Source organism: Cervus canadensis, chromosome 17 (assembly GCF_019320065.1).
Source record: "Cervus canadensis isolate Bull #8, Minnesota chromosome 17, ASM1932006v1, whole genome shotgun sequence".
NCBI lineage: Eukaryota > Metazoa > Chordata > Mammalia > Artiodactyla > Cervidae > Cervus > Cervus canadensis.
The window spans coordinates 62,934,905-62,951,053 of NC_057402.1; the positions used below are offsets into that span (position 1 = coordinate 62,934,905).

The 16,149-nt window shown below is 48.3% G+C and overlaps 1 protein-coding gene across 2 annotated transcripts in view; it reads left to right on the plus strand.

The window, feature by feature from the left end:
• Positions 1–16,149, plus strand: part of ADAMTS17 (ADAM metallopeptidase with thrombospondin type 1 motif 17) — a 395,361-nt gene that overhangs the window by 252,561 nt on the left and 126,651 nt on the right. For both annotated transcript variants that reach the window (XM_043434539.1, XM_043434540.1), the window contains exon 13: positions 8,079–8,245. In XM_043434539.1, coding sequence (XP_043290474.1) covers positions 8,079–8,245 — 167 coding nt within the window. The remainder of the gene's footprint in view (positions 1–8,078; positions 8,246–16,149) is intronic.

Below are 16,149 nucleotides of genomic sequence, written 5' to 3' on the forward strand. Positions count from 1 at the left end.
ACACCTAATCTTGTCTTCCCCCCAAACACAAGGGTTGCTGTGAATCATTAGCCAGAAAAGAGGATCACCAGGAAGGCCCCTTCCCTTGTGCCGCCTCGCGTCACGGAGGCCCACGGGCTGTGAACAGCCAGGAGTGGGGTCCAGCTGTCCCTGCACCCAGGGGCCATCTCCTTCCAGCCTGCCCTCCCAGTGACGCAGTGTCACAGCTGAGGTGCTCAGAGCCCTCTCGAGAGCAAGCTCCAAACATACTCCAGCCTTGTTTATTCCAAGTGAGAGAAACAATATGTTTTTGCTCCTATAATAGTTACGCCTTGGTAGTCAGCTTGGCCCTTCACGATAACAGTGTGGCTCCATCTCCTGTTCTGAGCACAAGGGACACGCTCTTTGTCCTCTGGAGTTTTCTACAGGTTTCCCACCTTCGTAGAGCCACCCAGGTGAACGGGAGGGGAAGGGACCGGCCTCAGGGACGGCTTCGCAGCAGTCCTGGGTGCTTCCCGAGAGAGGCAGGAACAGCGGGGGTTTGCTCAAGTCCAGGCAGCAGCTGTCAGCGTGTTTTTGCAGAATGGCCTGAGGTGGTGATTGTTACAAAGCACAGCTGATGGCGGCCCTGAGCCAAGCTCTGACCAAAACAGCGTCCTCTCCCCGGCTCACTCCTTAAATCACCACGCTCACTGCCTTGAGAGCTCCCAAGGATGTCCAAATCTCATTGCTATGTGCATCTCAGACTTGGAGCGCTCCCACCACCCTCTCCCCACCCCCTTCACTTCATATTCCTGGCACCTTTCCCATCTTCCGCAGCTGGTTTATTCACTGTCCAAAATACTGGCAAGAGAGTCCCCCCATTTTTTCTCTAAGTCTTGGTCTTTACAGCTATTGGAATTTTTATTTCTTGCCAACTGACATCAAGGCTTTGGGGACCATCTGTGGTTTTCATCCAGCTTCCTAAGCTTGTCCTTTCGTGCCTCAATTTGTGTCGCTGTTAGTGCCAAGACTGTGAGGCAGGGAGCTCATCTCTGATGCGATTCTGGTACCCCATTAAGAGGCTTGTGTGGGGGGAGGGCTGAGGAGTAGCATAAAGAGAAAAGGCTCCACTGATCTTGTGTGAAGAGCCGGCTCTGCACGAAAAGGACAGCGATGTGAGTGGATCTTAGAAGCAGGGGTGCATCAGGGTTCACCATGCAGCATCCACCCCCGAGCATCAGAACGGAAAACAGCCTGCCTCCTAAGACCCAGAAGGGGTGCAGTTATGTGCCTGTAATGGCTTTTTGCTTCCACAGTGAAACCCCTGTACGTGTGCTTTTAACATACCTGGTGTTCACGGTGACAGTTTTTAAAAGTCCCAGTTTTATTCACTTGAGCCGAACTTACATGTGTTACTTGGCACCTTTCAGACGCGGCCTTAACACTAGGACTGCAGCTGCCCTGGGCCAGGGGCGTTGGCAGCCCTGTGGCACTTTGAAACCCTACCTTGCTCGCTTCTCAGAGCTTTTGGTGCAAGACCAGGAGGTGAAACTGATGATGCCGCTTTGTCTCTGGGTGGCAAGTGGGTGTCAGCCACTGTGGTGACTTTATCTTCTCATCTACCTTCATTCAGTCGAGCAGAGCAGAAAACCAAAACATGCCTCCGCTCAGCTGCTGCTTGCTTTTTCTTCCACTTGAATGCTGCCTGTCACTCAAGGAAAGGGCAGACCTGCCCCCTGTGACTCTGAGCAGCCCTTCGGCCTTCCTTGCTCTGCACTGGGTCCACCCGAGGCTCTCGGGACCCACCTGGCAGGAGCTGGCGTCCCCTCACAGGAGCTCGGAAAGACTTTCTCTCTGCTTTCCGGTTTCTCCCCCAAGGCGTCTCTACCTTGTGCTTCACCCTGTTTTAAACGCCTTTCTGATGGTGTAATGTGCAGAACGGGCGTCTACCCCTGAGTGTGCGGCTCCCAGCACAGCCCCACTCGCCGTGGTGGAACGCGTGTGCTGGCTGCGTGTGCAGGTCCATTGACCTTTGGCGCACGTGTGAGTGGCTGAGGGCCTGGTTTGCAGGGTGGCTGTGCTGTCCCCCTGCCCTGAGCAGCGGTGGCCTCCCCAGTGCTCTCCATTCTGTCGGTGTGTAGCCGTGTGTCAGCGAGGTTGTCCTGTGCGTCTCCTTGGTAAGCAGTCAGGCTGAGCATCTGCGTGTGTCTGTAATTGCCACTTGGATATCCATTCCTGTGACCTCCCTGTTCCAGTCGTTTGAGTTTATGTCTGAATTTCTACTTTGTTCATGTTTGTAAAGTCCTGATAGAGTACAAATAGAAATTGGGGATTGATATTGGAGAATCATCTTGAAAATCCATCACACGCCTAAAGCCTGTCTCAGTGAGTCAGGCTGGCTTTCCTGGCCCCACAACAGCCAGTGGGTGGCCCCCTTCCCCAGTCTGCTCCTGCTGCCACCAGGAGCGCTTGTGAGTCACAGTTTCTCATCTCTACCGCCTACTTCCCTGCTGAGAAGTTGTTGAATACATTGGAGCTTCAGTTTCCTCATCTGAAGGATGCAGTCAGAACACGCTATCTGATTCTTTCTGCCAACTTAACGAGGTAGTATCAAGAGTGGGCAGAGGGTGTGCCCTCCGGCATATTAGCATGTGATCACAGTTGATGTGAAAGTGCCTCTGGCCTTACCTATGTCCTCAAGGATGAGATTTCAATGTGCTGCTGCCTCCCCTTCCATTTACATGAGTCTTCATGGAGCCTTCTGGCCCTTCTAGCCCCTGTGGGAAAGACTGAGGACAGACAACTATTCTACCACAAATCCGACCGTGTTAGCCATCCTCCATTTTAGCCATGTCCAGCTTGCTTTCTATTGTTTTAGCCTTCCTCGGTGCTTTTTATTTGATCTACATTGCATGACTCGGGGTAAAGGAGAACCCCAGGCCTCTGCTTCTCAGACTTTGGGAGGGTTATCCCTCCTGCCTGTGTTTACAGGTCCACTCCAGCATCTCCTGAAGGCCCTGTGTCCATGCAGCTCAAATGTGGTCCACTCAGGTACATGACTTCCTTGGTGAAGCTGGGCCCTCCTTCAAGTCCTCCCCCAGAACTTCTGTTCATAATCTCCTTGTGGACCTTCTCATCAGACATGCCCTCCCTCCACAAAGATTCTCCTGCCTCTTCTTCTTGGCATGTATAGCGGGCCTCCTTCTGTGGTCTCAGCACCAGGGTGTACCCAGGAGGCCCTCACTGGTGTCACAGTGACACTCGGATGGCCTGTATTATTGGCACCATCTGAAAGAGTGAGTCAGCTGAGTGCAGAGTCTTGCCACAGATCATACACCAAAACTCGGATGATGTGGGTAGCAAGTCATGCTGCTTGTGGATTGCTTCTTCCTTTTCCCATGTTGTTCAAAATGGTGACCAAAAGGAAAACTGAAAAAAACAAATCTCTTAGTCGTTTTTTTGAACAGGAAAAGCTTAATGTAAAACCTCATTAACTATAAGAGGTGGTTGGAGTATAGGGGAATTAGCTGCTAAGGGGTAAAGAACTCTAAAACAGAAAGAGTAGATACAGGAAGCAGCCTCTATCTTCAGGTCTGAGGCAGGGCACCCAAGGGCGGAACAAGGATGGATGAGGGTGCCCACCTCACACACACACCCAGGGCTGAAATTCCTTGGACCTGTTGGAGAGTGTACACCCAGGGCCCACTGGATGAGGGAGAGGTTTGCAAAGGTGCTGCACTGATAGAACTCTCTGGAAAGTCATACTTAAGGATGTCAAAACTGTCCAAAGGTGAGACTACATGTGATACCAGACTGAGAATTTTCCCAAAGTGTGGTGCGCTTGGAAGCTGCCTAGAGGAAGGTGGGCATCATGGGCCAACAGGAGCCTGCTGGGAGAGATCACATACCAGAGGCAGAGACAAAGCCTGTGCCTCCTCTAGTGCATTGTTGTTCAGTTGCTCAGTCACGTCTGACTCTTTGCAGCCCCACATACTGCAGCATGCCAGGCATCCCTGTCCTTCAGCATCTCCCTGAGTTTGCTCAAGCTCATGTCCAGTGAGTCAGTGATGCCATCCAGCCATCTCATCCTCTGTTGTCCTTTTCTCTTCCTGCCTTCGATCTTTCCCAGCATCAGGGTCTTTTCTAATGAGTCAGCTCTTCACATCAGGTGGCCAAAGTATTGGAGCCACAGCTTCAGCATCAGTCCTTCCAATGAATATTCAGGACTGATTTCCTTTAGGATGTACTGGTTGGATCTCCTTGTAATCAAAGGGATTCTTAAGAGTCTTCTCCAACACCACAGTTCAAAAGCATCAATTCTTCAGTGCTCAGCCTTGATTATGGTCCAACTCTCACATCCATACATGACTGCAAAAACCATAGCTTTGATTAGATGGACCTTTGTCAGCAAAGTAATGTCTCTTCTTTTAAAAACACTGTCTAGGTTTGTCTAGGGCTTCCCTATGGCTCAGCTGGTAAAGAATCCACCTGCAGGAGACCTGGGTTCAATCCCTGGGTTGGGAAGATCCCCTGGAGAAGGGGAAGGCTACCCACTTCAGTATTCTGGCCTGGAATTCCATGGATTGTATAGTCCATGGGGCCTCAAAGAGTCGGACACAACTGAGCGACTTTCACTTTCACTTCTAGGTTTCCCATAGCTTTTCTTCCAAGGAGCAAGCGTCTTTTAATTTCATGGCTGCAGTCACCATCTGCAGTGATTTTGGAGCCTAAGAAAATAAAATCTGTCACTGTTTCCATTGTTTCCCCATCTATTTGCCATGAAGTGATGGGATCGGATGCCGTGATCTTCATTTTTTGAGTGTTGAATTTTAAGCCAGCTTTTTCACTCTCCTGTTTCACCTTCATCAAGAGGCTCTTTAGTTCTTCTTCATTTTCTGCCATAAGGGTGGTGTCATTTGCATATCTGAGGTTATTGATATTTCCCCAAAAAATCTTGATCCCAGCTTATGCTTCATCCAGCCCAGCATTCTGCATGATGTGTTCTGCATATAAGTTAAATAAGCAGAGTGATAATATATAGCATTGATGTACTCCTTTCCCAATTTGGAACCAGTCTGTTGTTCCATGTCCAGTTCTAACTGTTGCTTCTTGACATGCATACAGTGATTAATGCAAAGAAATAGAGGAAAACAATAGAATGGGAAAGACTAGAGATCTCTTCAGGAAAATTAGAGATACCGAGGGAACTTTTCATGCAAAGATGGGCACAATAAAGGACAGAAATGGTATGGACCTAACGAGTTAGCGATGGGGGAGTGGGGAAGATGGGGCGCAGTGAGCCAGGTGGGAGCTGAAAGCAGACTTCCCTGTAAGAGAAGATCAGATATGGAGAAGAAACATGATAAAGAGAATTCCAGAGGGAAACCCTCTAAGGCACATGTGGTATCACATGGGCTGCCCCCTCCCAGGCCCCCTTGCTGCAGGATCCAGGAGCTCTCTTCTGTCACATCTGATCTCTCCACCTACCTGCTGTGAGGTGTAAAGGTAGTTCGTATATGAGGGTCAGTCAGACATAAATCTGGAAAAATCAGCTGATGGAGAAAAATAAAGTGAAGCTTAATTACAATTCCAGAAGTTAATTACATGACATGTGCAATTCTCGGTCCACACCCTCAGGAAGGTATATAAAATATGTAGCTTCTTTTTTTTTTTTTTTTAGCAATCAACCTAATTTGTGTTTTTTAACTCCATTCTAGTCCATGTTAGATTCCTAATCACTTCAAGAGTTTTTGCCCTGTTTTTCCTGAGTTTGCAGCTAAGTTCGGTTGAGGATGCATCTGGTTACTGTGATGTCTGGTTTATTCATCTCTAGGGCTGCTGTAACAACCCTCTAACTGGTGGCATGCATAAGTAACAGAGATTTACCTTCCCAGTTCTGAAGGCTAGAAGTCCAAGATCAAGGTATGGAAGACTTGGCTCCTTCTGAGGGTAGTAAGGGAGAATCTGGTGGTTTACTGGCGGTCTTTGGCATTCCATAGAGTGTAGAGACATCACCCTGATCTCCGTCTTCATCTTCACATGGCATTCTCCTTGTGGGTGTCTGTCTCCAGATTGCCCCCTTTTTATAATAATACCAGTCGTACTGAATTAGGAACTTAATCTACTCTGGTATGATCACATCTTAACTAATTATGTCTGCAGTGGTCCTATTTTCAAGTATTCTGATGCTCTGAGGGTTAAGACTGCAGCACATGAATTTTAGAAAAGGCACAGTTCAACCCACAACTTCTTACCCGAGAGCATCTCTGCCTTCTGGTCCCAGCCGTGGGATGTGCAGCTCACCTGTTGCAGACAAGATGTCCTTCCTGCAGGTCCACATGGTTCATCAGGGCAAGCCCCTCTCTGTTCCTTCCACACCATGGTTTGTGGCACAGAAATACATTCATCTACACACACTTCAGCCTGGGGCTGCTGGGGAGGTGGTCTCAGGCTCCATCTACCTAAACATGTCATGTAGTCATTTTTCATGAGCTCTAGCTGCCTCCCTGGTACTCTGAGCGGAAAGAAGAACAAAGAATCCCTCTCTTCTCAGATTTCATAAGCCTTAGAGAGGTTTTACTGTTCCGTGTTGAAAAGTTTCTCTGTGCTGGGGATCAGCCTGAAGAAGTGCAAGGTCTTGTCTGGCCTTTGAGATAAAAACTCAGAGCCCTTTGTGGAATCATTAGCATATGTCATCTCTCAAGGCTGCCTCCACTCTAGGGTGAGAGAGATGTTGTCTGGTGTGTTTGAGGTGGGCAGGGAGGAATGAACACACCTTTCCTCCTATTGCAGGTGTTTCCTCAAACACGTTTATGTAGACCATGGGCTGGCTAGCTATGGCCTATGGGCCAAGTCTGGCCCACCACTGGCTTTTGTAAATAAAGTTTTATTGGCACACAGCCACACCCTTTTGTTTATACATTGTCTTTGGTGCTATAGTGGCAGAGTTGAGTACTTGCATGGCCCATAAATCCAGAAAAATTGACTGTCTGGCCCTTTGCAGAGAAAGTTTGTGGATTCCTGGTGTAGATTATTGTGGCACAAAAGCCTGAAGACTTTTGCCGTCTTCCACTGTCATATCTCTTCTATAAGGCGGTGATCACAGGGTGGTCTTACAGTGTGGAGACAAGAAATGGCAAAGAGAGGGAAAGAAGTACTCAAAATGAAATGGTTAGGGTGTCAGAATGTCACCTTGCTAACAGGACTTTACAGTTTGTGAAAAGTCATTGAGCAGAGCAGCTGTGATTTGCGCTGGATTTCAGTAAAAAATGTGCCCAGGGAATGGGGGAGGCAGTCTCACCCCATCATGATGTTCTTGGCATTGTGGAAGTGAAGAGCACCATTGAGGTGGCCCCCGTCAGAATCCTATGAGGACACCAGAGCCTTGCAGAAGAGCTGGGCCGGGCCAGCTTCAGGGTCCTGCTGCTCCCCAGTGCCCTTCCCGTGTGTAGACATGGCCCCAGGACACATCTGGGTCTGCAGAACTGGTTAAAAATCCCAGTTTCAGTACAGAGCATCGAGGAACCAAGACTGCAATCTTGAGCATGTGTGGTCTCACGTTTGTCTGGTAAAGGATGCAGAGCTGGGATCTGGCTGGTCTCTACCCAGAGCCCATGAACCAGTGAATTAGTAGTTCTGATTCTTTTCATTATAGAGTAAATGAGAGCTGTTTATTTACTCAATGTGAAACTTAGTATAACTTAGTGAAACCTCTGAAGTATAGCTAGCAGCCATTTAAAGGTCTTCATTCTGTAGAAGAAAAACCCCAAAAAACCCACACACGCCAAAAATTCCCCTTGGGGTTTTCAGTGTTACAGATGGTCAAATTTTAAGTTCAGATGAAAGACAATTCTGGGATCTTGCTGAACTGATCCATCCCGTATCCTATTTCTAGATGACCTTGATTTACAGTTCTTGGATGCATTTTTCTCATGGCTTACTTAACATGTCATCATTGTGGGGCTGGGATTGCTGAGAGATGATGTGGAAGAGGAGAGGGGGTGTTGCTTTGGAAACCCTGCATGCCCCTCCCCCTCCTGGAAAGAGAAGCCACCCGTGAGCTCCCCTGCTGTTTCTGCAGCCCGTCTGGTTAACGAGAGCCCTTCTCTTCCTTCTAGCCCAGGACCAGGAGGCACGCACTGCCTGGGCGCCAGTGTGGAGCACACGGTCTGCGAGAACCTGCCCTGTCCCAAGGGCCTGCCCAGCTTCCGTGACCAGCAGTGCCAGACGCACGACCGGCTGAGCAGCAAGAAGAAGGGCCTGCTCACCGCAGTGGTGGTTGACGGTAAAGGCACATGGCGCATCCTTTCAGGGGAGCTTCCCTCTCCCCTCCCCCAGCGCCGTAAACACCTCCTGGGAGAACCCACAGGCATCCCCACCCCCAAAATCCACCCAGTCCTGCCCGACTCAGCTGTGGACCCACTTCTTGAGCTGTGGGTTGAACTTGGATGACCCAGCTCGGTGAGATTTCCCAAACACAGCCGTGAGGCAGGCAGCGGACCTGATCTCTCCTGCCCGGGGGTGCTGGCAGCCTGCCGTCCAGTGCCCTGCGCTGCCAGGTGCCGGCCGACCCTGAGAACACAGCTCTGCAGGGGCAGGACAGCGGGTTTGTGTGTCTGCTGTTTCTCTTTCCAGTGGTGATGCTTTCTTGCAATCTTTATTTGGTTCATCTTGAGCTGGCTCTTACTCCTTGACTGGAGTGTTGGGAAGAAGTTTTTTTTTTTTTTTTAACTGAAGTAACATTGGTTTATAACATGTGAATGTCATATATGCAACACTATATTTTTCACTCATGTATATGCTACAGTGTGCTCCTCACGAGAAGTTAAATTTCCATCTGTCACCATACAGTTGACCCTCTTGACCTTCCCCCTACCGCCCTTCCCTGCTGGTAACTACTACTCTGTTCACTGTATCTGTGTTTGTTTTTGTTTTGTTTGAGGACAGTTTATAGCTTGGTGAAGATGACAGTAAGCACAGGTCATCTTTTCTTTCCTACAGTTTTCTCTCAAATCAAGAGACTCTGCCCCCTGGGCCATTGCAAGCATTTCCAGTGACTGATAAAATTCTAGGTGGAGTATCATGTCTGTAGAATTTGTGATGTTTGTTTATTGTCCACAAGGATATCCCGGGGCCTATTTGAGGGTTTTTTCATTCTTAAGATTCTGTTCACCTTCAGAAAGCAAGAGTGTGTTATAATAATGACAGCATGGTCCCGTTTATGGAGCGTACCACGTGCCAGGCTCAAGTTAGCTCTGCATGCATCATCTCATTGAATGTGCAAAACAAGCCATGCGGAAGGTGAGAGGTTACAGATTATGTGACGTTTCTTAGCTTCGGCAGCTGATAAGGAGCTGGGAGGGAGCTGACCCCAGTTCTGGAGGAGCTGCTGACTCAGAAAATAACCAGCTGGCTTATGGTACTCGAGTAAGAAAAAAAAGTTCATGAATGCCGAGTGAGGAGCTTTAGTAAGAACTCAGGCAACTGGGCCTGATTTTTACACAGTCTCTGTAGTATTTTGCAGGAAAATGAGGTTCCTGTCTCAGGACTTAGGTTGCTTCACTGTCATGTGAAGAACCTCTGAAATCTACACTCGGTTACACGCTCAAGTGTGCATAGCTGTGTTGGGGGTAGGCCCAGGCGGTTCAGGGAAAAGTGGACCCAGACCCACAGCTTTTAACCCAACAACCTGACCCATGACCCATTAGCTTCCTTTGAGCTGAGATAGGATGTTCTAAACCATCCCAGGGAATGTCAACTCAACCGGCGATGGGCTCATTTTAAGGCATTGGGAAGTCCTTCAGACGTTTTCCTTTTTCACAAAGACCACCACCTTTGGGAGCTGTGTGACTGTGGCCGCCCTGTCACCTAACCAGCAGACTTCCAGGGGGATGGAGCCTTCATACTGTCCGCTTTCCCTGCGGACTAGGGAGAAAGAAGACCCGTGCTCCGCAAAGTGAGACAGGCAGCTGGAGGCCGAGGCTCACGAGAGCCTCACGACTCTGCCTGGGCATCCGTCTGATTCAGGAAGATGCTCGAGGCTTCTAGACATCCCAGACACCCTACTCGGGAGGGAGGGAGTGCCGGCAGGGGCTGCTGTGTTTCCAGCGCATTTCCACACCTTCAGCCCCATCCCCAGACTCCCAGATGAATGGGTTCGGGTCCCTTGCCTGTCCTCTCCCTCATCTTGGGAGAGAGAAGAGGTCAGGTCTGGACAGACGTGCCTCACTCTCATTTCCCCTCGGCCATGTGCACGGCCTTGTTATTCTTTCCTTGGTCTCTCGCTCCAGTTTTCAGTTTTCCTGCCTCATTTATTCAATGCAGAAATCCCACTGAAATGTCTGTTTTTCCATAGATTTCTCCAAGTCCAGATTAAACTTCTGTTTTCCTTGTAACTGCTTTTGGATCACTGAGCCGCTAGGTTCCTTATCATCACGGTGGCTGAGGCCGATGTCTGCCCAGAGTCCCCTTCAGGGAAGCCTCCAAGTACAGCTATCTGGGGAAGCTGGCTGGGTTCAGAATGTGTGTTGACCCACTCACTTTTTGTTTCTGCCAAAGCAATGAATAGTTACGGCCAGAGTGCCACTGCCTTTGATCTGGAAAGTGCAGCCCTCTGTGATAAGGCAGTGAGCACTCTGCCTTTGAAAGAAAGACCTCAAGTTCAGGGCTTTGCCAGGGTAGCTTGACCCATCCCCCTCGGGGGTGGAATGGTCATGTCTTCTTGCATATTTGGTTTCATTTCCTTCTCAAATAGAAACAGAAGCCAGCTTTTTTTTTTTTTTTAAAGGAGTGTTTCACAAGGATAAAAGCAAAATAATAAATGGCCAATTCAGAAGGTAGGGGGAGAATACAGATTATAAGTGTTCCCCTCACAACTCCGTCTATAAAAGGCACAATTCTAGCTCAGCCGTGAGAGGAACGATTCCTGTGGTTGGGCTCTGGGCTCTTCTGAAGCCCATTATGACTGCCCCATTCATAGCATTGCTATCGCTGTGGAATTCTTTGGCGAGTGACGCACAGTTCAAGAAAGGGGAAGCTATATTTTTTTTTCTTTTTTCTCTTATTGAAAAAAAAAAAGGAATTCTTGCAGAGGTAGATTTTCCAAGAGAGGGCTCAGGACCACAAATTCATACCACCTCCAAAAGAAGACAAAGACTCTCCTTAGGAAATATTTCTAAGTGGAAAAGCCTTTAGACAGAAACCCAGTGAGGTGGCCTGTTGCCAAACCCACCCCTTTTCTGCCTTCCCCGTGGAATCTCGTTGAAGTGGAAACCTTCAAGAGGTTAGTCCTCCCTGCCCAGGCCAGCAGGCCAAGTGCCCACCGAAGTGTCAGAGGCCATGGCAAAGGCCCTGTCTAGATGTGGAGGTGCTTTTCGAGCTCACTGCGACAAGGCAGGACCCACTGTGGATCTGAGCCTCCCAGGGGATGGAAGGTCCGATGGTCAGTGCTCTCTCACTCCAGCTTGACCATGCTGGGAGCTAGAACTGCTTAATGAAAAAAAAGAGTGGTTGCAGAGATGCAGGGTGTCTCACAGATCCCCAGGGCCAGGAGTAGGAGGAAGTTCTGGGGCCAGGGTCTCTGGAGATGTCAGGACTTTCTGTCCATGTTCAGCACAGCTTGCGTTTGTGAGCCGTGTCTTCCTGCCCCTGCTGCAGACTGACTTTCTCACAGCTTGTCCACAAGCAGGCTCATGGGCAGCCCACAGCACCTTTTATTAAGTCCTCCTCCTGTTTCCAGTGGGGTCAGATGTGGTTGGGAGATCACTTCAGCTGTTAGAAGAATACCAACCATATATCAATCATGTATTACTTAATACCCCAGCGGGGTCCTGGGAAGCACCCCTCAGTCAGACACATGGACACCTCCAGGTTGCCAGGGAACAGTGTTTAAGTGGGTTACTGCATACTACCAGCAGCCTCATGTCAGTCAAGGCTAGTTTTGCAGCCTTTTGTGTCTACCGTAAATGTTTAAAAAAAAAAAAAAATGCCTGCAGTTTTCAGAGATTCTGGATTTCTGAATTGTGGATGAGGGAATGTAGACTTCTTAGAGCTCCATCAGCCTTGAGCATGTATAACCTCTCTACCTGAATATTCATTGGAATAACCTTTGTACCTGAGTTTCAGCTGAAGCTCCAGTACTTTGGCCACCTGATGCGAAGAGCTGACTCACTGGAAAAGACCCTGATGCTGGAAAAGATTGAAGGCAGGAGGAGAAGGGGATGACAGAGGATGAGATGGTTGCATGGCATCACTGACGCAATGGACATGAGTTTTGAGTAGGCTCTGGGAGTTGGTGATGGACAGGGAAGCCTGGCGTGCGGCAGTCCATGGGGTCACAAAGAGTTGGACATGACTGAGGGACTGAACTGAACTGATCTGACTTTCAGTGCTGATTTTCCAGGAGAGAGACTTTGATTAGTCTAGCTGTGGTCAGGTGGCCATTCTTGGTCCAATCAACTGAGGCCCCTTGAGGCCTGGCTATGAGGCTGTGGTGGGGAAAAAAGACTCTGATTGGTCTAGCTGCAGTCAGGTGGCCGCTGCTGGTCCAATCAGCTGAGGCCTGGCTGTAGGTCATGGTGGGCAGCTTTGGAGATAGGGAGCCGAGCAGCCTGCTCAGCATGGATACCCCACAGAGGGCCAGGCAGGACTGGGGTGAGCAGCTATGATGGCCTCAAAGTTAACTAGTCTCCACCTTAATAAGACTTTGTAACTACTGGCAGAGAGAGAATGACAAAAGCACAAAGAACCACAGGTGTCCTCTTCACCATCCTGGCCCTAGAGCACCAGGGCAAGTCTTCCAAGCCTCCATCAAGCAGATGTGGTGGTGTGGCTCTCAATCCCCCAAGCCTGTCTCACCTTCCCTGTTTGCGGCTTCCCATCAAGTGTAAGTCCTGACAACAGGTGAACCAGTGGAAAGCTGGGACCCACCCGAAATAGACTGAGAGAAGGAGAAGGGGATGACAGAGGACGTGATGGTTGGATGGCATCATCGACTCAATGGACATGAGTTTGAGTAAGCTCCAGGAGTTGGTGATGGACAGGGAGGCCTGGTGTGCTGCAGTCCATGGGGTCACAACGAGTCAGACATGACTGAGCGACTGAACTGAACTGATCCCAAACAGCTTCAATTCCAATTTCATCGTGGCACACATCAGCCAGGCAAGAGGGATGTTCCAAGCTTCTCTCCTTAGGGTATATGATTATATAACTTTTAAGAAGATTTTACCTCCCTCTATACAACTGAGGGCTTTCCTGGTGGCTCAGATGGTAAAGAATCGTCTGCAATGTGGGAGACCTGGGTTCAGTCCCTGGGTAGTGGAGATCCCCTGGAGGAGGGCATGGCAACCCACTCCGGTATTCTTGCCTGGAGAATCCCCATGGACAGAGGAGCCTGGCAGGCTACTCTGTGGGGCCACAGAGAATCGGACACGACTGAGCAATTAGGCATAGCACATACAACTGAGGATGTAAGAGTGTTGATACTGCCCAAAGTTGAAACCCAACACCTCATGTTATTTATCAGGAAATTAATAACCCAGCCAGGGCAGCTAAGAGGGGAATATCCAGAGAATTTTGAGAGGTTCTGAGATGCTCAAGTTTTATAAAGTTTATCCTGTGTCCCTTTGGGACATACTGCTATACCTTCCTAGAGGTGTGGGGTGCCCTGATTTCTGAGGAGAATCCTCAGAAAAGGAGATGGACAAATGGAGTGAGTTCCAGCTGACCAGGGGAAGGAAGTGTTACCTCTGGGCTCTGTTGTGGGGCTTGAGGCTCTCCAGACTGCCCAAGCCGTGAAGGACAGTGTCTGCAGGTGGAAGAGTAGAGTTGAGGGTACCTTCTTGCCTGGGTTCATGTCAGAATCCCTCCATCTGAGGTTCGGGTCCCCTGATTTGCAGAGTTTCTACTTCCCTGATGTTCACATCAAAGAACCCGGGTAGACCATCTTCATCCCTTTCAAGTCTGGTCTTTCTAACTTACCTCAAAGAGCCTCTACTTTTCTACCCAAATCCTATTTTCATTTCTGCCTAAATCACAGTGTATACTCAGAAGCCAGAGAAGTTCATAAAAGTGGTGGTTTGTTTTCAGCATGGTGTCTTTGGTACCTTTGACTCCCAGAGTTCTCAATTCAGAAGGAAAACAGTGATGAACCAGAGTCTGGCCCTGCCCGTCAAGGGGCTCTGGGTAGCCACACATATTCTCTGAGCCTCACATGCTCAGCTGTAGGAAGGAATGATGACAACACCCTCCTGAAATGCATAGACACTGCTTAGCATGCTGCATGGCGCAGAGCAAATAATGTTATTTATGATTTTATCATCATCATCACCATTGCCATTATTACTGTAGTTGAATGAATCTCCTCAAAGCCCAGTTACTACAGATATTGAGGCAGCTCTGCAGTTTAAATGTAATCCTTCATTTTGAAACTGCTTTGGCCAAGGGATCCATCCTTACAATGAACCACTAGAGGAAGCCTAATATGTGGAGAAGATATATCCATCCATTCAAGATTGGGACTCTGTGTTGCCCCTCTCCCAGTGGCTTCCCGACATGCTTATAGGAAACCTCAGGTTCCCAAAGAGCACCCCAAAATTCTTGTCAAATTAACCTCCCAGAACCTGATCCCAATTTACATTTCAGTCTCCCATAGTTCTTTCATTGACCTTCATCTTGGGTTATTTCATCTAAATGAAGGGACAGCTGACCCCAGCCTGCCACCTGGGGGAGTGGATCATTCCTTCCAGTATGCCTGTCCTCTTGACAGCTCAGATCAGACCTGTGAGTATTTTCACAGTCTGCCTCATCCGGAGTTTGCTGTTTACTTGTCCATAAGACCACCAGAGCCTTGAAAAGCATGCATGATTTATCTTTCTTTCCCAAGCAGTACCAGAACAGTGCCTTGTGTGAGAGAGGTCCTCCATCCACATTTATTAAATGAAGCATTGTTACTTTACTTACTTGGGAAACTACCATTCACAGTTGACCCCCCCACACACACACAACTAACTGGAACAGCCAAGTTGAACACCTGCACTCTACCCCCATAGCTTCTTTCTAGCGTTCTAAGACAAGATTCCCAGTGGACATGTTGGTCAGTAGCACTGTGTGGGAGACGAGCTCAATGGAAAGCTGCTGAACACAGTGGCAGTTCAGTGAATGTCACCCCATCTCAAAAGCTGCGGAACCTGGGTGAGGCGACATGTCTGCTCTGACAAGACCTCTCCAGCTAGGATGCCAGAGTCTAAACTGAGGCCATGCCAGCTCCAGAAGCCTTTTGTTTTACCCCTGCCTTTCAGAAGGCCCTCCTGGGGAAGGCTCATAGTGGAGATAAAAGACTTGGCAGAAACAACACAAGGATGTTGGCATTTCTCTCTCTGAAAGTTCCTTTGTAAAATAATCATACAATCTGCGTTAGAATTAGGTGACTGAGAGAGAGAAAACAGTGCATTTATCTTTCTCAATTACCTACAAAAGAACAAAATCCATTCGTATTATTATTTTGTAAAGTCCTCTTTTCCCTACTTCAAACAGTGCCTTGTGTGAGAGAGGTCCTCCATCCACATTTATTAAATGAAGCATTGTTACTTTGCTTACTTATAACAATGTAAGTCCTAGCTTACTGGATGTCCTAGCTAATGCAATAAGACAAGAAAAGGAAGTAAAAGGTACACAGATTGGGGGAAAAGAAAACTATCTTTGTTTGCTGGGGGAAAATATCTTTGTTTGCAGATGGCACCATAATCTGTAGAAAATCCAAATGAATCAACAGAAAACTGAAAACCTCCTGGATTATAACAAGGTTGCAGGATACAAGTACAAAAGTCAGTCACTTCCCTATATAATAGCAATGAGCATGTGGAGTTTGAAATTAAGAACACAATGCCAGGACTTTCCTGGCAGTCTAGTGGTTAAGACTCTGCTTCCACTACAGGGGGCATGGGTCCAATCCCTGGTCAAAGAACTAAGATCCTGCATGCCGTGCCTCACAGCCAAGAAGTAAAAAGAACACTACTGAAATTTAAAATAAAAACACAATGCTGTTTACATTAGCACCCCCAAAATGAAATAATCGGGTTTAAATCTAACAAAATATGTATAAGATCTGTATGTGGAAAGCTATAAAACTCTGATGAATAAAATGAAACAATGATATAAATGGGGAAATATTCCATGTGGGTGGAAAGATAT